This window comes from Musca autumnalis, unplaced genomic scaffold, assembly GCF_047663935.1.
Source record: "Musca autumnalis isolate F117 unplaced genomic scaffold, ASM4766393v1 scaffold_1, whole genome shotgun sequence".
Taxonomy (NCBI): Eukaryota; Metazoa; Arthropoda; class Insecta; order Diptera; family Muscidae; genus Musca; species Musca autumnalis.
In genome coordinates this window covers 226,983,306-227,008,399 of record NW_027411644.1, presented here as the reverse complement: position 1 = coordinate 227,008,399, position 25,094 = coordinate 226,983,306, and the positions used below count along the sequence as shown (strand labels likewise).

Genomic DNA, 25,094 nt, shown 5'->3' with positions numbered 1-25,094 from the left:
GTTAAAAGGTGTAACAATGAAATGTTTTTTATGCTCTTCTAAAAACTAAAATGAAAATTTCATTTTCAAAACACACACACACAAAAAAGAATTATATAATTTAGATTAGCCCCAAAGATCCGGTTCGCATGATATATGAGTGTTAGTACGAATGAATGAAATATGTAATTTGTAAAGCGTACGTACAGTGGTGAATTGTTAGTAAAATGGGGTTCACATACATAATTATGGTATGATATATTAGGCATGTATGGACCTTTGACCACACTAATTACACATAGACCCATTAATATTAATTACCTTTAGCTATTGGATGGATTTTATAAGGGAAACTAAACACATTTGGAGGCTTTATTTCACATTATAAGTTACTGTGAGAAATGACCATTTATAATTTTAATGGCCATTTTAAACATTCACATAACCCGAAAGCTTTAAATCTTTCCAAAAACTCTAACCAATTACAAAAGGAAATTTAAAAATATGAGGATTAGTGAATTTGAGTTACAGGTACATAACTATAAAAGTCCGTGAAGTGAAACGTCCATTAGCCAAACGTATGGAAATGGGTTTCTCCAAATATTGGCGGCGATGAAAATACTCCAGAAGCAATTTGAAATCAATGTGTACCATTTAGCCAAAGTCAGGTCAGGACAGCATCTAACTGGTTGCATGCTGCATGAACACGGTCCCCAGTAATTCGTCGTCGTCATCATAAGATTCTTCCACAGCCGCCCCATAACAGCAACTGCACATGCAACACTTAACACAGTCTTGCAATCTAAGGTAGGATCGAAGAAATAGTAACAATATGAGTCGGAAGAACATTAGGAAACCAAGCTCAAGAACATCTGCAACTGATGCAAAATTGCATTAGAAGTAGATGGGGAGCATAAGCATTCCTCATCTGTCAGTATATTTGATATAGACCTATCTCGCTTGAGCTAGACTCTAGTAACATACATATATCGACACCTCCAAATAATAGTATGCTAAGTCTAAAAAGTGAGTTTTGCAGGAGAAGCTCTCAAAGTTTGGAAATTTTTTTGAACTTCACTACTATGCTAAGTCAATATTTGTTTATAACTTCTGTTCGGATTGACCGATCATTACCAAAATTAGACAGAATTTAAGTTAAAGGACGTTCGACACCTCCAAATAATAGTTTGCTAATTCTGAAAAGCGAGTTTTGCAGGACAAGCTCTAAAAGTTTGGAAATTTCTTTGACCTTTAGTACTATGCTAAGTAAATATTTGTTTATAACTTCTGTTCGGATTGTCCGATCATTACCAAAATTTGACAGAATTTAAGTTAAAGGGCGTTAAATATAAAAGTGTAAAGAACTTGAAAACATGCTAAGTCGACTTAGCATACTATTGTTTGGAGGCGTCGATATGTACATGGACCTTAAGGGAGTATTAGTCAAATGCAGAACACCTGAGGTGGAAGTATTTAACACATGTACATACATCCCAACGGTTCATAGCCGTACTCCAGGTTGTACGTCTAACGTTAAGCCACTGTGAATTTCAATAACCCACTGCTTGGGGAGTTCAATGTACATTATGAGTTGTGACATTCCATCCTAGGTAAAGTGGAGGTGTAGCATTAGCATTCCTCATCTGTTATCTCTAGTAACATGTTCATGGACCTTATGGGAGTACCAGTCAATTGCGGAACTCCTGAGGTAGAAGTACTTAACACATACACATATGTACATCCCAACGGTTCATAGCCGTACTCCAGGTTGTAGGTCTAACGTTAACTCACTGTGAAGTGCAATAACCGACTGCTTGGGGAGTTCAATGTACATTATGATTTGTGACATTCCATCCTAGGTAATGGACAGAGGGGTTTGGTGCTGGTAGAACAGACAAATAGATCTCTGTTTTGGGCTGTTAATGAATACGACCCCTTCCAGAAATTATGAAGAGTCAACAGATCTGACAAAGTCTGTCATCTGGCAACTTGTCGTTTCTCTTGGGTCAGACCATCTTCCTTCAGTATTTTCCATCAGCAGAAGGAACGCACGAGAAGTAGAGAATGGGGATCGTCAAAAAAGTTATAGGGGTAGCCGTTAGATGTGGAACTACATAGCTAGATTTGCTCAACATATACAGCCCGCCGATGAATAGCAGTACTACAGTAAGAAGGCCCAACATTAGTCCGCTTTAGGAAGGTCATAAACGACTGGTCTTGCAGGACTTTTATGCTCTTCAGGAGTTGTGGCACTCGGTGCTAGTGGTGGCTTTGCGGATTTATAGCTCTACATTATATGCGGTCAATAAGGACGCCCCTTCCAAAATTAGCGGATGGTGCAAAGTTCGCCAGAAATAACAATTGTGTAACCGGTAGTGGGATTCTCTAACCCATTTTGCAGTTAACGACAAAAATCGAGCAACGATATAAAAATCCACAATATTTGTGAATAATTTAGCAACCAAAATAAAGTTGTAGTTAAGTTCGACTTATAGCGGCAGTGCTGTCAACTTCTATTTCCACTTCTCATTCATAATTATCCGAGCATTGGCTAGTCAACTTCAGTCTGTGAGCATAAGCGGAAGAAGAGGATATAATTTCTAAAGAATTTGAAGGCAAGAGTCACCATCGAACACTGGAAAGACGGTAGATAGGATCACAGACATGTTTGACGAGGGTAGGCTGAGTTATCATAAGAGGTGCGAAAGTTACTTAAATCGACAGTTTGTCGAGCACCGAAGGAGTGACAGGACGAAGAGTATTGTGAAAAGACACAAATTTTCAAGCAGGTGCGGCAGGACTAGCAAATAAGTGTAATAAGGTTAATCGAGCCAACCCCAGTGAACGCAGAGTCAGGAAGCTGAAATGGAAGTTAACAGGTTGGTCGGTGAGCATAAGCTGAAAAAGTAGTTAGTGTAACGTGACGAATGCCACGTACATTACAACAACGCCCACGTTCTGCCTTTAACAGCGTAGCGGCAATATGGCAGACTCATACAACAACACCCACTGTCCTCAAGTACTATCATAACAACAGTGAGACAATACGCATTCAACAACGCCTCCACTTTGCTCACTTTCAGTAAGGCGGAATAATTCGCAATCGCTGTTGGAGTTAGCTTGATACTGCTGGGGGCTTGCTATCCACCAAGGCATTCCTCGGTGGCTTGTTGCGTTGGCAAATTTTGGAAGGTACTACCCATTGTGGCTGTCCCATTAATAAATTGCACACAGTGAATTCTGTTTACTGTCCCCCACAGAGACTTCGGTTTCCCGTCCCACACGGAGACTTCGGTTTCCCGTCCCACACAGGGACTTTGATTCTTTATTCCTAGATATACGCAGTAGTTTGTATTAGTTCGTAGCTGTAATTAGCGTTGTATAGTAGTCATTCCGAACAGAACAGCAGATCGTCGTCAACCCGCCCGACATCAATCAACAAAGCAACCAGGATCGTCGCTCCCGATCATCGACAACTATCGTCATCAGCCAGCATCGTAATCACTGATCCCCGTCAACCATCGGAGTTCCCGAACACCCCCGAAACGTCATAACCGAGCGTCGTCACCCGTCGCCGTTCCCGAACAGCTTCAGACGAGTTACCGAACACCACCGAATCGTCGTCACCGAATTTCGTCAACCGTCGTCGTTGCCGAACAACTTTAGCCGAGTTGCCGAACACCAACACATAGAGTTTATAAAGTTCCCGATCACCTTTAAATCGTCAGCAAGGACTTAAGGCAGTCAGCATCCTCCCCTCTGAAGAAGGGGCAAAGTAATAATATCGCATTTCATTGAAGTAGAAGTTACTAGTTTCTTTTAAATCAATAAACTACTGATTTAGCCCCAAAAGGGAAAACAATAGTCTTTTTAATTCATAAGGTTTAGACTGGAGCTACCCCAGCCGTCGAGAACACCACGTTACATTAGATCATAAGAATAGTTGCAATAGTAGAGCAGAAATAAGTGAATTGTTGACAATGGTTAAGTCATTCTCGAATCCTGTAAAGAGGTGCGCAGGACTTCAGTCACGTTTAGCTACGCTACCGTGACATATCCGCAGAGGTGCGCAAGTTATGTTAATCAACAATTTGTCGAGCATTCAGTAGTGACAGAACGTAGAGAAGAATATTGTTAGCCGAAATGAGACCAAATTTCGCAGCAGAGGCGTCCATACACCCCAGTGACGCCAGATACATAGAGTTCATATAGGAAGTCATCAAGGTTGATTGGTGATCATCAGCGAAGAGCTGCAACATTAGATAAATGGAATAATTAAATTGTTGGCAACGGTTATGTCACTATCGAACCCTGGGAAGAAGTCACGTTTGGCGATGCTACGCTGATTGATTCGAAGCGGTAAGCAGGTTATTTCAATCGACTTTTTGTCGATCACTACGGGATTAAAAAGATGAAGACAAGAATATTGAAACGCAAAAATTTAGAACAGATCACAAATGTCAAAAGGAACGCTTAATCATTCAAAGCGTTGAGCTTTGGTAATGCTGAAGTAGCTGGATGAGTCGGCAGTTCAGTATCTTACGTAAATTCAAAAGCTGTAGCTAACCACCCACATTGTGTCCAAATTCTGAAAAATTGTCAGCGTGGCCACACAACTGAAGCCAGGCGAAGATAATTCATACAGACCAATTTAGTTTTTGTCGCCCGTAACAAAGTCCCTTGAAGCTGTACTCTTCCCTAGCTACATAAAAATAGCTATCCAGTTGACGATCATCAGCATGAGTTCCGTAGGCAGCACAGCCCTACAACAGCGCTGAACGTCATCTCTACACATCTTAGTCGAGGACTCAAATTGAATAAGCCGTGTAATGGGACATTGTTGGTGCCGCTCGACTTGTAGAAGGCAAATGATACTGTCAAACTCTACACGATGATTGAGAACATAGAGCAGAATATCATGCGATCAAGTTTGAAATATTAGATAATCAATTATTTGTGTGTACGCCAGTCGTATGTTAAATTCGCGAACAAGAAGTTCAAGAAGCTTCGTAGAGCGAAACTGGGAGTTCCTCAAGGTGCGGCGATCGTTACGTACGCGAATGATTGTAGGATTTCGGCGTCGAGTCCTTATTTAACGTGACTTATGAAAGACTAAAGTCTTATATGATCGTTCTTACCACCATTTTCCGCGAGAGGAATATACAAATAGATCGAGCGACTTCGTCACTTCTAAAGGCGGAACTTTCATCAATCATGAGATATTTTCAGAGAGTTCACCAATCGCAGCTTCAGAGTACTGTCCAACCCTTCTTATGTTCCGGGGTGCAAAAAGGACGCTTCTGCCCGATAGGTAGAACTAGCATGTGACCATGATGAGCTTCATCGAGCGAACCCCGGAGTCAGGGAGCTAATACTGGACGTTACCAAGTTGGTTGTTGTAGCATAGAAACCTAGGTAGTAGCATAGGTACTGCTGGTTTAGCAGCCGCCGGACGAAACACTATAGTTTCGGGACAATACGGTACGAAAGAACCCGCTACCGTTGGATTGCAACAGTTTTATCAGTGAGTGCACTGATTAGAATGTCCTGGCGATGGTAGCAAAATGCCGACCATTAAATACCCCAATATTCTTCGTCAGACTTTTAAAAGATAATTTTGTTCGAAAATGCTTACATCTTTATAAATAAAAATCAAATGTCGTTCGTAGGCATCAATTGAGAACGGCTGGGCCGATACGGATAATTCTTTTTGTGAAATGTTCGGCATAACCCGACTTAGGGTTTTGTGCAAAGAAAATCTGACCACGCTCACTTTTACGCCCACTTCTTCCAATTCGCAATATTTATCTTTTCTACAAAAACTACTGAATCGATTTTTCAGAAATTGTCAGGGAATTTACAGGAATGGCCCCCGGTTAAAATGAGTGGTAAAAGAGAAAACTGTCAGAATTGCTCAAAATTGCTCTCTCATGACCAGTTTTACCAGAAAAGTAAAGGAACGAAAAAATGGTAGATCTGGTAGCAATGTCAAAAAGAAACATAAAAATTCATTTTTTTCTTTTATTTCAGAGTTTTTATTTTTGTTTTTATTTTTAGCGTTCCCCTTTTTCTTCTGTATTTCGTTCATTATTTTCTTCATTGTGAAATAATCGTCAAACAAATGTCGAAAAATCAGTTTTACCATTTTTACCTGCAGAAATTTGTCTGGTAGCCTGTGGCATAATAGAAAGTCATAAGCGCTCTCTCCTCTCTCACTCTCTTAAAAATTGCTCCCAGTTTTACCACTTTTTGGGGTTAAGGAACGCTTTGCAGGTTAAAATGGTAACCTCAGGTAAGTAAAGGAACACAGCTATGGGCTACAAATTTTGTTAAACTTCGGAGGGGTCGGGGTACTTCCCTTGTACCCCATTCCTTTAAAAATGATATATTTTCAATGATTACGAATGTAATTTGCGAGACAATTAGGGTTGTGTCTCCGACCTAACGTAATTTTTTAGGACCAAAAGACTTGACCATGCCCACTTTTTAAAATATGTTACATCGTCAAAACTACTGAAGCGTTTTTCCTGAAATTGGCAGGGAATGGCTTCGGTAAAAATGGCCTTCGGTAAATATAGCATGCATATTTTCTTGAATTTCGTAGGGGGCGGGGAACTTACTTCCCTTTGCAATATTAAAAAAAAAACATATTTTTATGCCGTCATAACCCAGCTTAGGTTTTTATGGAAACAAATTTACCACGCCCACTTTCTTCAATTTTCAATTTTCTGTGATTTCCATCAAATATGCAGCAAAAGCTCAATGTTTGCCGTTGTTATGTATATTTTATGAATTTCGGAGGAGTTGGGCTATATGTATAAGCCAAACTTATGATTATAAATTTTGGGTTTATATATGGGTTTCAGCATACATTTTGGGAGGCAATGGAGTTGTGTGTACCATACGTACATATTTGGAGTCAAAATACCGGACCACGCCCACTTTTCATATATGTTATATCTTGAAGCTGATGACCACGTTCAACACATTATTTTTCCAAAACTACTAAACCTAATTTCATGAAATTTTCAGAAAATTTTTAGGAATGTCCCATGGTCCAAAATGCTATATATTTGTAGACTAAATGCTATGCTATATATTGTAGAATTTAGGGGTCCTATTTTTTATAATCGCTATATTTGCAAAACGTCGGCTTGAAAATTAATTTCCCAAACCGAACTTTCTAAATTACTGACATAAATTTAAAAATGTATAATAAATAATTCACACTTTAAGCAAATCATCTGTTACAGTAAACCAGAAGGGATTTATAAAAACCGGCATCAAATTTGAAATGCATTTACAAATCGTTTCGTTGCTGCTTTTTCCTGTCTTCTGCATGTGCATTTTGGAAATTATGCTATCGCATAATGTAGAATTTGAATGTCTGGTATTTTTAGCTGACAACCACATCCAATTAAATGCCACTTGTACTCGTATGTAGATTTTTGTTTCTGTTGTTGTAGCTGTATTTTGTCAGACTGCTGCTGCTGTTTTCTTTGCACTTCATCTATGGGCGAATGTTTTTGTTAAAGTTTTTTTCTTGTTTTGTTTTCATACATGTGTGTATTCTTTTTGTTGGGACCAGAACATTCCCATGAGGTTAACATTTTCATATACGGAAATAAATTTTATAGTGTGTGAATATGAATAGACGGAGCTTGGCCAGGAACTGTGTTATACACAAATGTATGCATATATTTATATTATACATATATGGTTTTATGCAATTGTAATGGTTTGTTTTTATTTTTTATTTTTGTGAACCTTTCTTACCTGTACAAAGGTTTGCCAGCACTTTCACGAAACCACAGGACCATATAAACTCTGTCATCCTTAGCTTCCGGTTCGATGTCACATGGCAGAGTGGCTGTACGACCCAGTACTGCTTCCACAGCCACTGTTGAAACTGAAATAATAAAAAAAAACAAAAACAGGAGAAATGAGAAAAAATATAGAAAAGCATAGACATGATGCAATGTGTTGCAATTTATGATACATATAAATTATTTTTTAGTTATTTCTTAGACTGCCATTTTTTTAAATTGTGTATTTCTTTTTTTCTTTAAGTTCGAATATTGCTTTTCATTTGAAGACAAAACCCAAAATTGCTTCAAAAAAAAGGATATTGCAAAAATGTGTAAAAAACGTTCCAAACGTGCCTTAATTAGAATTTTCATATACTCTTCGGCCCAGCATATCCTGTGCACTCTCTCTCCCGCTAACACACAAAAAAGAACAAAACATTGAATTGAGTGAACATTTTCAAATGGCATGCCATTTCCTTAATTATAAACCTCAGAGTCGTTTTAGTCTATGGTCGTCGATGCTATCTACAACAACGACTACGACGACGACATGACAAAAATGTAAATTGTATTCTTTTCATTTTCTGCTGCAATTTGGATTTGCTTTTTTTGTTGTAATTTTTCTCTTAGTTGGATGAACCAATTGTGGTGAGTAAGGGGTACAAAAGGTAAAAGGCGCAATACAAATGAACTTAATTTCCTAACTCATTAACACTTTAACACAAATACACACACTCACTTTAGCACACCTTAGCACATATACATACATTACCTAATCTTTTCAGAATATTTGAAATGTCTTTCTTTAGATTTGATTGTTTTTTTTATATCGAATGAATGACCGAAGATGGGTAACCTTGGCGTCAAAGATGAAAAAGTAGTATAAAAGGGTAATTGTTTTGGCGTTAAAAGAATATTTTGTTGCTTTGCATTTATTTATAGCTTTTATGAGGTATAGAGGAATACATACATGTAGCTAACTTTGCACCCTCCGAGGAGACTCAAGAATATTTGCTACAGCCGGCAAAAGCCCGTGCGATTCGCCTTTGGTAGCATTCTTGCTGGCTTTAGTACCCGGCCTACCTTATTTCTAGATTTCGTGCACATTGTGGGTGGCTAGCGACAGTTTGAGAACTTTCTTGAGATATTCAACTCCCGGCTCATCCAGCTGTTTCAACATTACCATGGAGATAACGTCAGGACCTTCAACGTTCCTAATGGCATTTGCAACATCATCCATTGTAAATTGTTGTGGATCCTCTTCGACGGAAAGAAATCGAATGCGGAGCCCTATTCTTCTCTTATTACTGTTACTATCAAGGTGATCGACAAATTGTCGATTAAAATAACATGTAAACCTCTACGGATCGGTGTAAGATCGAAAAACGCAAAAGGGGAACTATCGTTACCCACTGTTCACTTATTCTTACTTCTTATTCAACCCCCATATTACCTTCCTGGCAGCTTTTTGAATCCATCGTCACTGAGGTTGGCTCGGAGAACTTATCATGCTAATCGCACCACATCTGATGTGAAATTTGATCTCACTTTGAGTAATAATATTCTTCTCTTCGCACTTCTTCGAATCTGGCACCTTGTACACCTTTTCAGATCAGTCAGCACAACATCGTCCCCCCCGCACAATGTTCAGAAGTGACTTAACCTTCGTGGTCCACAATTCCCTGATTACGGCTCCAATAATACGGCTTCAGATGATCTAGCCTCCTGTTCCGGTTGTGCTTAGCGACCAACTTATCAACTCTCGGTGTTAGCTTCCTAACTCTGAGGTAACTACGGTGAATCAACGATGTTCATCACGATCATTTGCTACTATCATCGTCTCTGCTGAGAAATTTGGTATCACTTCGGATATTCACTCAACAGGTATATAGTGAGCGGCTGCAGCAATGATGATGTCCTAGGACTTCTTTTTGCTACCCGGCCGTTAGAAAGGTTTTGCAGTACTCTGAACCGGTGATAGGTAAACCCCCTGGAAATAGGTCAATTATCTTTCCCATAATGGATGAAAGTTTGGCACATGCAGATGATGAGAAACGATACGTTTCTAGGTGACGTGATTTTTCAATACCATCATAGTACCTGGCGACTAGTTATGGTAGGAACGTCCAAATTGACCGTGCAAAATGTAGAGCTATCACACGGCAAAGCCAGTGATATACCCCTTTTGTCATTATCTAGGGCCGAAGGCCACAAATCAAGATGAACATTGAAATCCCGTTGGACCAGTCGGTTATGATCTTCCACAAGCGGGTCTAAAATGTTGATATAAAACAGAGAGTACATCTATTTATCCGCGGAATATATACGTTAAGCAACATTACCCCGCCAGTTCTGCACAATATAGCAGAACTTAAGCGAGAAACCTCGCCAGGTGACATCATTTGTCAGACTCAATGGCACGATGGTAATGTCTGACGAACTGTCTTTCCATTAATTCTGGTGGGGTAGTCTTCATTCACAGCCAAAAAGGTACATCTGACAGTACGATTTTCCTTTGGCCCTTACCTAGGTTGGAATGGCACAATACATTAAGGTACCATTTTCCTTTGGCCCTTACCTAAGTCGGAATGCCACAACTCATGATGAGCATCCAATCAGTTATGACCTTCCAAAGACGGACTAATGTTGGGCCTATAACATGGAGTACAGCTATTAATCGGCGGAATGTTTACGTTAAGCAACTTTATCCAGGCAGTTACTCACCTGACTGCTGCCCTCATACATTTCATGTTCGGGTCATTGACCTTGGTTTCCTGCATCGCTATCCGGAGGGCTGAAGTAGTGAGGTTTCGGGTCTATCCGGTGTCGAAGAATACGACGCCGAGGGATTGTATGTCATTATTAGCACCCAGGATTCGGGAACTAATAGGGTGGCTATTTAGCTGAAATTCCATCAGGTCCAAGTATTTTCGATGACTTGCGCCTCGGATAACATCTGCAATATCATCCATCGTAAATTGTGGCGGTTCTCAGCTAAGCTGGAAGAGATCGCAAACGAAGTAAAACACTTCTTTTCACCAGGGCGCAATCGGGGTGTTCGATAAATTGTCTTCCTCAGCTGGAAGAGATCGCAAACGAGGTAAAACACTTCTTTTCGCCCGGTCGCAATCGAGGTGTTCCATAAATTGTCGGCAGAAAACACCCGCACACCTCTTCGGATCTGTCACGCCGTTAGATTTGACAGATGTCCGCCCATCCCTCCTACCAGGGTTCGATAGCACCTTAACCATTGTCCACAATTTACTACAACCGGATCTGCTGTTGCAGCACTTCAGATGTTCTAGCCACTTTTTCCGCTTGTGTCATTAGGTCATTAGGGTTCGTGCGGCGAAGTTCATCACGTTCATTAGCTAATCCCGTCGCCTCTGCTGGGAAATTAGGTCTTATTTCAGGTATTCGACCAGCAGGAATATAGCGTGCGACTGCTGCAGTGCTGATGTCTCGGAATTTCCTCTCTAGCATCTGCAACATCATTTATCGTAAATTGTGGCCAATATCGCGAGAAATAGCTATTAATCGGCGGGATATCCACACCTCACCCCTACCCCTATACACTCCAAGTATTGATACCTAGAGTCTACCTCAAGATAGGTATGTACTGGACAGACTGGTCCAGTAGGAATGCAAGTCCACTACCCCCACTTCTCGTACGATCCAGGCCAAAAACATTGTATCCATCACAACTCCGAAGACTGCCGATGTTGTTCAGCTTCGTTTCTTGAATCGTAAAATCATAAAATTCACGATCTTGCAACGAAAACCATCGCATTTAAACTGCATGGAATGTCACATTCTCAGGAACTGGAACAGCAATACGCGTTGTTACCGGTTGTGGCTGGTACTGTTGTTGCGGAGATTGCGTGGGAGTTTCATAATTCGATGATGACGAAGACTCACTGGGATCACATTGGCGCAGCACGAAGCAATATAAGCCCTGTTGTAATACTCCCTCAGAAAGGTTAGGCCTGAACAGTAACGATGCATCGGTACTCGTTTCATCTCAGCGGCACCTACCTATGGTGAATGAGACGCTGACAAACGGTGAAAAACCATGGTCTGGGCTTACTTTCTAACCTAGCATGGACCAAAAGAGTCCGGAACAGGCATTCCGGGACACGCCGCTCCCAAAATAAAAAAGACGAACACGTTGTTGCTGAGGTGACGGCCCCTGGCCGAGAAAAAGTTTCCTCGCGTCAATCCGGCACATAGAATCGATCGTCGTGGTATATTATTATTCAGCCGATTTCAAGAACTACATCTTCAGTCAAGTTCCCGAACTTCGTTATATAGTTGTTCCCGATCGTCATCAGACGAATTCGCCTTATTGTCGTCAACCGAATATTACATTACGATTACAAATCAAAATACATAATCTCGGTTTTGAACTTTCCAAACAAATGGAAACTGAACACCTTTTTCCAAATTGCAAAATTTCACAAATATTTAAATGTTAAAATCTCTTAGGGCTTATCCCATATTTTCTCAATGACCACTTAATAACAAATACTTAATATTCCTTTGAGATTTACAAACGTGCCATTGTTTGGTCTTTTCCGTCTTATTTCTCGGTGTGTGGGTGTGTAAGTGTGGCTGAGTGTGTTAATTTCCTTTCATAGGTTTTAGGCTCATTTATGCAACTTAACAGAAATAGAAAGACATTCACACATATACACACAAATGTTAATTTCCCTTGCAACACTATGGAACTAATCACAATGGGTTTGAACTTTCACACCACTTTCATACTTGAAAGCCAATGTTTCTTTCGTCTCTTCCAAACCAACCCAACCCAACCCAACTCAATTCAACCTCAACAACGCCCACTGGAGAATACCTTATATCCTAAATCACAGACAGCGTACGTGATTTGGAACGTTAATGGAGAATTGACGATTATATTTTTCTTTCTATTTCTCTTAGCTTCATTGTCGTTGAATCAGCTTCGTTGTATTGGTAGTTAGTTGGTAGTGCCAGTAGTTATCTTAACATTAAAATTGCCACTTTATGTCAACAACAGATATTTTCAGTTACACCCAACCATCAGGGAGATAGAAGTATTCAATTTTTTGCTTGTTTGGATTTTGGTTTTTGCTTCTTGCAAGAAAATGCTATTCAAAAACTATTTAAAGAGTGTCTAGAGAGACGCAAGGTGTTGTGTGGGTGGGTGTGTGCCAAAAGGGGATGGGTGATGGTGGGAAAAAATGTCAAGAAGAATTGTAGAGTAAAACACTGAATGAATGCCACCAGCCATCCACCAATACAAACAGCAGTGAACAGCAAAAATGAACAATAAAGCACAATTTTAGCTTCACAGCAAACAGCACATGTGCATGGCAAACATGCACACACACATATCTACATCAATGCTGAATCAAAATCTCCAAGGATACCTGGTTGCCGAAAATATGTATTAAGAGAAACATACCCTGTTGTCGTTGTTGTTGTTGCTGCTGCTATAAAACTATGTCGAATATATTTGCACAAAAGCATTTAGGGATCTTGGCTTTTAGATGGTATTACCAAGGTCTAACAGAATAGAAAAATAATACGAGGTATAATTTACCAGCAACCTAAGATATTGGCCAATGGAATCAATTTCATTGCACTCACCTCGTATATGTGCTAATACGTATTTCTATCTTCACTCAGATGGAAACACGTTAAACAAAAAAAAAAAAAGAAGTGGAAAAAATCATTGCCAGTTTAGCTGTTAGCTATAGAATGGAAGGACAATTTAAATTGCATTTGACATAATGCATTTCGTCGTCGCTGCAGCATCAGCGTTTGCTGACAGACATCCTGAACACTCGTTTCGTCTTCACTTATTACCTTTCTTGTAGAATGAACTCAAGCACCTGAAATGGTTTGAAATAGATTCAAGATAGTCAAGCACAATTCACACACACACATAAACATGGATGGTGTATATCCATATAAATTTCAGTGCCAAGGTAATTAAATGTCAAGATATTGTTGTGGCTTCTGTTGTGTGTGTGTGAGTGCTGATGTTGTGGTAAGTTGCAAAAGGATTAAACATTGCTAATTTAATGGAAATGTTTATTTTTTTTGCTTTCTACTCTTTCTCTATTTCTATTATTATTATCTCGTCTTGGTTGTTCTTTTTGTAGCTCATCGTTGCTATTTTCAACTTTCTCTCTGCAGATAAAGTTGAAAAGTTAAATAAAATTAAGAAAATAATGATAATTTGCCACATTTTTTTGTTTTGTTTGTCATGACAAAAAAAAGAAAAGGAATGAACGAAAGAAGTTAACAGTTGATAGCTCTTGGAAAAGAAAATTATGAAAAATAAAATAAAACAAAAATTATAAATATACTTCTTAAAGATTTAATATTTTCCAAGAATTAACTAAAAAGAGACGTAAGCAGGTACCCGGCAGAAGAGACAAGGAAGACTCCTCTCATATCAATGAGTGCACTCCAATTCATGTAGGATCAAGGATTTGTACCAATTGAACTATATTGAACGACCTAGTTTACGATCTAGTACAATGGACACTGGTCGTTTGTATGAACTAACTGCGTATACTTAATACCTCACGTTAGTTTTTATGACGTTACTCATACGTTTTTGAGATAGGACAGTGAATGATGAACTGGATTGCCCAACTGTATGCTAAATCACTTATAGCAATGTTTTCACAACTGAAATACTTTAAGTGGATTTGCTAACGCCGAAAACTTTGATTTTGTGGTCTGGGATCCAATGCAAGGCGGACGTGCTTACCGCTGCACCAGTGCCGTCTTAGACCTTCTTTTAAATAAGTTTGACATACCCTGAAAAACCTATTAAAGGAAGTTACGTTAAATGTGTTGTGCAAAACGTCCATGTATAAGAACAATTGAATCCTCGTTTGAAGCATCTTAGTAACTCACCTTAAGACTAAAAACGTTTCCTATGGATGCCACAGTTGTCCAGTTGGGTGAATGTGCTATGAAAATTGTCAAGTCTTATAACTTTCACGTAAAGTCCCATTACCCATGAACAAAAATCGATGGACATGAAGTAATCATTTACGACCCTATAAAATACATACATTCTTGATCAGGATAAAATTCGGATTCAATCTAGTCATTGTGTAATAATTCTACTATACACAATAATTGAGCTAGAATGATATATTTTTGCACGCCAAAGTCTTGTTCCCATAGGAAGGTTAAAGATGACTATAACGGTACCTACCGATTTTCTGTATTTTGAGGATTTTAACTAAAATTTGTAACAAAACCAGCTATAATTTGACATTAAGAGTTCTTAGTGGTCAAAAAACTTCTCCGACAAAAATTGTCTATATAGGTCGATGTTTTGTTATAGCCACCGTATAACGGTGTATTTTCAGGATTTTATTAAAAATTTTTACTGGAACTAGCTGGAATTTGACATTTTAGGTTCTGCGTGACCACAACACTTCTCCACCAAAAATTGTCTATATTGGTCCATGTTTTGGTATACCTACCGATGTTCGGGTTTTTAGGATAGTAGCTAAAATGTTTTACCAAATTAGCTGTAATTTGACATTAAGGGTTACGCCTCCATCAATAGGTACCCTCAATTGGAATAGGCCCCATATAAGGGTACCTCCTGTTTTCGATATTTTGCGGATATCAGCTACAATTTGTAACCTGCTGTAATTTGACATTTGAGGTTCTTAGTTACCACAGCACTTCTCAACCAAAAATTGTCTATATAGGTCAATGGTTTATTAAGATCCCTTCTGATTTTCGGTATTTTGAGTATTTTAGTTACATTTTTCACCGAACTACGTGCTATTTCGGACTTGGGGCTCACAGTGGTCACAAAACTCTTTCACCAAAAATTGTAAACATAGAAAAAGGTCTATACTAAAAAAATTTTGAACATATGTATTTCCATGTTTTTGTATAGGCCGCATACCGCCAGGTTTCAGGTATGTATATGGAAGTTATTTTCTACATATTCGGCACTTTTATACCCTCAGCATTTATGCTTACGAGGGTATATACACTTTCATACGGGCAAAATGTGCGTCATCGAAATAATGGTTTTAGACCCCAAGTATGTTTGAACGAAATGTGTTTCAGACAATATTGAGTCGATTGAGCAATGTCCGTCGTCCGTCTGTCTGGCTGGTGCGCACGATAACTCTCGAACGGATCAACCGATTCGATCCAAAATTTCGCTTTCGTAATATTTTGTCCAAACTTAGTTTAAGTTCGAAGATGGGCTATCTCGGTCCACTCTTTCCGGTACCTCCCCCACAAAAGTTCGAAAATGTTCGGAAAATTTGTGTGCACTTTAACTCTTGAAGGATGTGACCGATTTGACCCATACTTTGCACATCGTGCAATTTCTACTAAGCCTAGATGAGGTTCCAAAATGGACTCAATCGGATTAGGACCTGCTCTCCAATCGCTTTCATTTTTGTTGCAACATCTTATATTCATTCCCCCCCATACGACGGTATAAGTTGTATCAGGGGCAAGCCCATACTTCCTGAGAAAATAGCCTGAAAGATGCAAAAAGCCCCTATAACACCGTGCGTAGTCGATGGGCGCAAGATAAATCTCGAACGGATCTGCCGATTCTGTCCAAAATTTGGCCTTCGTAATATTTTGTCCAAACATAGTTTAAGTTCGAAGATAAGTCATATCGGTTCACTCCTTCAGGTACCTCCCCCACAAAAGTTCAAAAATGTTCGGAAAATGTGTGTGCACGTTAACTCTTGAAGGATGTAACCGATTTGACCCATACTTTGCACATCGTGTAATCCATACTTTGGACATCTTAATATATCTACCAGATATAGATCAGGTTCGAACATGGACTACTCCTTTTGGTACCTCTCACCCACAATTTCGGATAAGTTCACTTTAAGACCTGATCTCGAATCACTTTCACATTCGCTACCTCCATTACGACAGTAAAAGTTTTTTCATGGGCAAGTCCATATTTCTTAGCCCGAAAGGTGTAAAAAATCTTTATGTCACCATATGTGGCTGTCGGAGAGCACGATAACTCTCGAACTGTTCAAACTTAGTTTCATGGGGCAATACCGGTCCACAACTTCCGGTATTTCTCCCCAATATTTAAAAAAATGTCACTAAAATGCTAGGACGGTATCACTTGAATGGGGCAACTAAGTTAGTCCAAACTTTGGATCTCCTAATATTTTGTCAAAATTTAGTTTAACTTCTAAAATGGCCCATATCGGTCCTCCCTAATGGTACCTCCCCCACAAAGGTTCAACATTTGTGTCTTAGTGCAGTTAATTCCTTATCCAGATTTTTGTCGGCAAGTTCAAATGTCCAAAAAGGGCCACAAAATTCTGAAGAGACCTTACATTCGATCTGTCCGTAGGTGAAAGTATCACTTCACATTGGCTGAGGGTATATATCTGTCGGCAAAGCCGACTGACACTTTTTTATTTGTTGCATTTAGGGTTCACAGTGATCAACAAACGTCTTCGCCACAAGTCGTCAACATAGATCCAAGTTTTGGAATAGCCCGCACGAAATGTTTCCGCCCGAAGTCATTCGACATATAGGATTCAAAGTGGTTAGAAAACGTATACACCAATAATTGCGGTACCGGTGATTTCAGTTTTATAGTTGAGTTTTTATGAAAATTTGGCATTTAAGGTGACATAGGCCCACGATGAGAAATAGGTCCAGCAAAAAAGTCCTCCCAAAATAATGGGTTTTTATAGTACTTTTTGGTAGTCGTAACTATTTGCACAATCCCATACTAGCCCATTATTTTAACAAGGACATGTCACACTGATTAACTAGTTATTCTATGACCAATATAACCACTAGAATAACTAGTTATTTCATGGCCAGTGGAAGTTTAAAAATAAGCTATAAGTTAAAAAATTATATTTTCTATTTTTAGAACAGTTGAGGTGGAATATGTTTTCAATTTCAACACACTTCATATTTTTATTTAATGTATTTTCTTCGCCCTCTCCCGGTTTTCAACACACGAACTTCTGCTTTGTAGCCCAACAAACTACACACTCGGCCACACACACTAACATTAAGGGTTGTTTAATGACTTACATGTGCACCACCAACAGTTCAAAAAACACACGGCCGGCGCTGAGCGTTGACCACACAACCCTCGGATTTGTAGTTGGACACACAAGCTCTGTCCCACTTTACTCATAACTTAGTAATGAGTAATATAAGTAGTTATTGTTGTATACATTACTTTGTAATGGGTTACATAATTACTAAGGATCCAATTTTTTGCTTGGAGGCGCCTATATAACGGTACCATTCGGTTTCAAGTATTTTTAAGTTTTTAGCTGACCGGGTTAACCAGTTGTAAAAAAAACCTTCGCCATCTAACATTGTTCCCAAAGTTCTGAATATTACCCTCAGCCATTAGGCTGACGATGACATCAAAAATATGCCTCTGCGTACGTCCTGCATCCTGACTAGCTTATACGCAACATTATTTTCGAACGAATATGTAGAAATATCCCAAACTTTGCAATTTATAGCGATTGGTATTTGTTTTTTTTTTTGAGCTTTTATGTAAAGGATTTTGTAATTATATGTGGGCGGTAGCTGAAGGTGTGGACCAATAGAATGCATATTCGAACCTGATCTATGTCCGGAAGAACTATTTCGAAGTGTTAAGTTTGAACCAAATTTTATTCCCTTTTTAAGCGAAAAATTTGGAACTTTTGTGTGAGAGTAGGAGTGAAGCGATATGGACTCCTACCCTCACACAAAATTCAACATTTTTCGCTCAAATGCGCACGACAACTTTAAAAAGGAGTAAACACTTTGTTTTAATTAAGAACCTCTAGTACATCGCAAAAGCAACCTTCAGGCAGTTTTGCCCTTGAGACAGTGCAAATTTTTTAGAAAATATCCATAAATGACACTGTGCTACAAAAGTTGACCCGAAAAATATTGCAACGTTTTGATGCAAAAATTCTATCGTGTTGGAGTTCATGGACAACGAAAATACCGCTGGTTTCTCTGGCCTACTTTGTTCTTATACCCTCCACCATAATATCTAGGTTATAATTAAATTTGTCATTCCTTTTGTAAAACCTCGAAATATTCATCGGAGACCCTATACAGTGTATATATTCTTGGTCAGGGTAACATCCTAACTCGATATAACCACGTCCACCTGTCGGTCCATCCGTCCGTTGAAATCAAGATACAGCTGGCAATTTTTAAGACATAGCTTTTGGTACAGAAGTTCCTGTAACTCCTGCGATGTTTGGTATTGCAAATGGGCTATATCGGTCCATGTTTTGAAGGTTGTGGCCACAATATTATTCAGAAATGGCTTAAAGTTGGTACATGGTGTTCGTTAGGGGTATACAATTTTTCCCCAGAAACTTTTCGTTACAGGTCCACGCCTTATTATAGCCTCCATAGAACGATACATCCCTATTTCAGGTATTTTGAAGGTTGTGGCCTCAATATTCCACCGAAATTGCTGAAATATTGTATTGTATTCTTAATTTGGGGTATTAAACGCTGTCGGGATAGGTCCACGCCTTCACATAGCCCCCATAAAACGGTACCACGCGATTTTCGGAATTTGGAAAGTTTTTACCTTATTATCACACCGAAATGGCTGAAATTTGGTACTTAGTCTTCGGTTGGACGGTACCTCCCGATTTTCGGTATTTTTAATGTTGTGGCCACAACAACCTACCGAAATGGCTAAAATTTAGTATTTAGTCTTTGTTGGTGGTAAAAATATTTCTGACTGAAATTCGACGGTATATTTCCACATTTAGATATAGTCCCCAAAGAACGGTACCTCCAAATGTTCGTAATTCTGTTCGTATTCTACCGAAAACCCGAACTTTTCAGAAGAGAATTATCAGGATGGGTCCGCGGTTTCCTATATCCCCCATAGAAGCATATCTCTTGATATTCGGTATTTTGAAGGTTTTACCGAAATATCGGAAATTTGGTGCTTAGTCTTCTTTGAGTCTAAAAACATTACGCCAGAAATTTGTAGGTATAGATCCATGTTTTGATATAGCCCCCATGGAAAGGTGCTATATCGGTATTTTGAAGGTTAGCCACCGAACTTGCTGAAATTTGGTACTTAATCTTCTTCATAAACGAAAGGAAACTAGTTGTTCCATTTTACTTTAATACAGCTAGTGGTGGAGGGTATAACAAGTTCGGCCTGATCGAACTTAATGCCGTTCTTATTTGTTTGTTTTATAACGGTAAATGTAGTGAAAATGGGGTTTCTACGATTTTTAAGTTTAAACGGGCATACCTTGTTTTTCACAACGGATTTTTATTGATGATTTTTCCTTTTGAAGGGATGAATAATATCAATAAAAACCTATTATTTTCTAAATCAGTTAACAACTGGCTAAGTTAAGGTGGTTGAAGTGCGAAAAATCGAACAACAGAAAAACGGAAAAATGTTTTTCCTCGTGGTTTAGGAGGTTTAGAAAATACTAAACAATATAATTATTTATTTTCACCAAAAGGGAAATTAAATTAGCTTCCAAGACCGGTAAAAACCAATGAAACGCGACGCGCCCTTTAGGGTTTTCAAATCGCCTCGGCGTATTCTCCATACTTCTCTCGACAACGGCCATAAAGCCCATGTGGTATTTTTGCAATATAAGAAGGATTGTAATTTTTGAGTGTACACAATTCGACCCACTTTTATGACACAAACGTTCGAATTTTTAAAAATTTAAATTGATTCGAAAATTTAATCAATTTTAAATAGCACCAATATATGTATTTTAACAGTAAATTTAGTTATGGGCCCTGATCCAGTCCCATAGTTATTTTTTTCACTTCTATGATTTGATGTATACTAAGGACTTATGTCGCTTATTCTGCCATATAACTTTATCACATTTGAAACCCTTTTGTTTTGAATATTTGTGTATTAAATTTAAACACATTACTAATCTATTAAGATTAAGTTCGTTGTTTTTCTTTTTTTACCTCTTAGCCGCCAGACAAAAGAGAGCAACACATGCGGGAAATCTATATCAAAATCTGCAAATCAAATACACATGTTGCTATTTCATTTAGTCCTCTTCCACGTCTTATTTGTTTGTTCTTTTGTTTTATGTGGGCGAGTATGTTATTTAATATACACATTTATTCAAACACAGGTTAATAGGCAGAGACTAAAAGACAGTCTGACACATAGGCTGTTATACACGTATAACCGAGAGGTAAACGCATTAACTGTCTACAGTCACTCCATTGATACGAGAAGCGAGTTTTTGTCCCATAAGCCGACCTTAAAATACTTATATATCAATTTCTTTCGTTTTTATTGATTTATTTTCTCAATTTTTTATATCATTAGTTTTGATCTCGTTTTCCACTCTTTAGCTTTATTGCTGCAAAAATAAAAAATATGCTGTGATTTTTGGACCATCAATTTTCACAATGCAATGACTATCGGCTGTATCATTTACCACATCTACATACATGTATATCTAGGTATATTTGCATGAAATGGTAATGTCCTTTAGCAATAATTTAATACCTTTCCGAAAACGTGTGCAAAATTCCCATGTTCAATATACTTTTGTTTCATTTTATTTAAGATAAAAGACAGCCACATACATATGTATGTACATATATTATATTATATGTAGATATAGGCCGGAGGTTGAATAGACCTGCTAAGTCAAAAACAATGATTTAGCAACTGAACAAGAAATATATTCACATATGTACATATATACAAAAAGAAAGAAAGATACATCAGTTAAACTTGCCCACACACACACACTCAGCAGACTGTAAATAAAATCGAAGTAGAAATTAACATAATTTGTGTGATGTGAGAGGCATGTGAACAACACAAACGCACACACACATTTGTAAATATTTTAACTCAAGCGTGAATATTTGCAATAGTCTGGAGGGAAAAGAATTTCTACACATACTGTATGTGTATACAAAAGCACTTAAAATCTGTATTGAAATTTGCCTATAACGATTGAATGATGGGTATGAATTGCCTGGCAGGCGTCATGTCAGTCACCCAGTCGGCACATATCTCTAGGGAGAATTACAAAAATCATTTTGTTATGTACGATTTATGGATATCATTTGGTATTTACAGTACTAGGACGTCTATTTAAATAAATCGATACATATGGAAAGAAGGTATATATGCATGTATGTATGTATATGTGCGAATTATCGGCTTATGCTGTACTCTTTCAGCCATATTAAAAGTATGAATGTTTTTTATATGTTCAACCTTTAGGCTAATGATATGATCAATGTGCCTCATCGAACTAATGCTTTTAAGACCCCAACTTGGAATAGATGTAGAACGGTTAGTCTATCTGTCGGACTGACTGCATGGTGTACACGATAATGGATCAACCGAATTTATTTTAAATTTTGCAAATCATAACATTTCTTCCAAACATAGGTAAAGTTCCAGGATGGACCACATCGGTCTACTCCTTCGGGAACCACCCCACAAAATGTTAAATTCTTCGAAGCGAGTTATCAATTTGGTAAATACTTTGCACATCGAAATATCTCTGAAAGATATAGATCAGCTTCAAATATGGACCAAATTGGTTCACTTCTTCGGGTACCTCCCATACAAATTGTGGTTAGGCAAGGAAACAACTTATTCCAATTTAGTTAAGAATATTTTATGGCGGAGGGTATACAAATTTTGGCCCGGCCGAACTTAACGACTTTTTAGTTGTTTTTTTGTTCTGGTAGTGAATTCAGACACCATCGATACGATTATATCAACATCTAGTTGAGACCATTAATCCGGTTGTAATCAGATTAATATCGATTCGACCATATCAACAAGATTGCCATCGAGTCGACCACAGCATTAGGTAAAACCAATCGTTATACGATTAAATACTGTTCTCAGTGTTCCTGTTACTGTTTGATTTTCAAGAATTTTTATTGATTTAAATTTAACTCATAGAAACCTATCAAATTTTAATTTTTTAAAATGCCTCATTTACAAAATTGTGTATCCAAAAATTTTGTTCACCTTCTGAAAATTGCCTTCATATTGTTGATAAGGCTAAGTACCCCTGAGCAAAAGCTTTTGGCGTAATTCAATATTTAAATAAATAAAAGTAAAATACGATAAAATATTCCTGCACTGCAGCCTAATGCTGTATGTTTGTAACCGTAGATCACATATAAATGATTTGTTCATTCACATTTGTGAAAATATATTTGCTACGATAATATTTTTATTATAAAATAGGATTGGTTGTGTGCTGGTAGTTCTTTATACTTCTGCTTTGAATGTGTTTTTTTTTCGTCTTCAAAAGAATAAACGTAGTATACTGTTTGTTATTTACTGCTGTTCTTTATCAGTTACACTTGATTACATATTAAGCAGAAGAAAAAGAAATTCCTTCAAAGGGAAATAAGTGTGTATATTAGGGCGGGGCGATTTGAAAACCTTAATGGGCGCATCGCGTTTCTAATTCCTGGGAGTGTACTGAGCAAAAATAAGTAAAAAAGTATCAGTCGGCTTTGCCGACAGAGATATACCCTCAGCCGGAGTAGATTGAAATACTTTTTCCCAAAAAAAAAAAAAAAAAAACGTATGTAGTTAGTCCCAATTTACATTAGGCGAGTTTACTTGCGGCAATTGTCAGTTTGTTGGTGAGAGAGGGAGTTGAGAGGCAAAGGGTTACCATATGCCTCACCTCTCTCTCCATCAAACTGACAATTGCCGCAAGTAAACTCGCCCAATGTAGGTTGGGACTTAGTTGGGTTTTCAAAATTTGGTTGTATGAACCGACAAAAGTATGGAAAGGATTAAAGCTGAAAAATTTGAGGCGATATTGATAGATACAGCTTTCACACTAGCCTGTAAACAGGCCACTAGGAAAACCTTCGGTAAAAATATCCAAAGGATCCTCTAACTGATCTTTAACCATACAAAAATGTTGAATATTTGTGTGAGTGGAACCACAAGGATCCAACGTTTGGACCAAATCGGTTGCTACGTCTATGAGAAATCGTGCGTACCATTTTAGCGAATATTTTCCAACTTTTGTATGGGAGTGGATCTAAAGCACCAACTTCGAATTTCATCTAATAATCGAAGAAATATTACAATATCCAAAGTGTGGACGAACGCAGTATTCGGTTCGAGCTCTCCAGCCGCTACCTTTGGTGCCATAGGGGTTTTTTTACAACTTTCGGGCTGTTTTCTCAAGAAGTATGGACTTGCCTCTGAAACAACTTTTACCATCGTAATTGAGGCAGCGAATGTAAGTTGCTTCAACAAAAATCAAAGTGATTCAATAGCAGGTCTTAAAGTGAACTTATCCAAAATTTTGTGTGGGAGGTACGGGACGGAGTGGACAAATATAGTCCATATTCGAACCTGATCTATATCTGTTAGATATTATGAGAATGTGTAAAGTATGGACCAAATCGGTCACTCCCATCAAGAGTTATCGTGCGCACAATTTTTCCGAATATTTTTGAACTTTTGTGGGGTAGGTACCTGAAGGAGTGGACCGATATGGCTTATCTACGAACTTAAACTAAGTTTGGAAACAATATTACGAAAGCCAAATTTTGACCGGAACCGGCATTTCCGTTCGAGAATTATCTTGCGCTTCCACCCATACACATGGTGTCATAGGGTTTGTTTTTGAACTTTCAGGCTATTTTTTCAGGAAGTATGGACTTGCCCCTGAGGAAGCTTGTACCTTCGTATAGGGGACAGTGAATACAAGATGGTACAACAAAAACCAAGGCGATTCGAGAGCAGGTCCTAAACTGAACTTTTCCGAAATTTTGTGTGGGAGGTACCCGAAGGAGTTAACCGATTGAGTCCATATTGCAACATAATCTAAGTCTGGTAGAAATTTACGATGTTCAAAGTATGGACCAAATTGGTTAATTCCTTCAAGAGTTATCGTGCGCACAAATTTTCCGAACATTTCCGAACTTTTGTGGGGGAGTTATCGGAAGGGGTGGACCTATATAACCCGTCTTCGAACTTAAACTAAGTTTGGACAAAATATTACGAAAGCCAAATTTTGGACCGGATCGGTTGATCCGTTCGAGAGTTATCGTGCGCTCCAGCCAGCCAGACAGACGGACGGATATGGCTAAATCAACTCCAAATTGTCTGAAACACATTTCGTCCAAACATACTTGGGGTCTAACACCATTATTTCGATGAGGCACATTTTGCCCGTATGAAAGTGTATATACCCTCGTTAGCATAAATGCTGAGGGTATAAAGACCACTCGACTATATGTCTATGGTGAAAATCGAGCCTACCAATT

At 38.4% G+C, this 25,094-nt stretch overlaps 1 protein-coding gene across 1 annotated transcript in view; it reads right to left on the bottom strand.

The window, feature by feature from the left end:
• Positions 1-25,094, bottom strand: part of side-III (sidestep III) — a 738,714-nt gene that overhangs the window by 219,750 nt on the left and 493,870 nt on the right. The window contains 1 exon segment of the mRNA XM_073960318.1: positions 7,756-7,888. Within this exon segment, the coding sequence (XP_073816419.1) occupies positions 7,756-7,888 (133 nt within the window).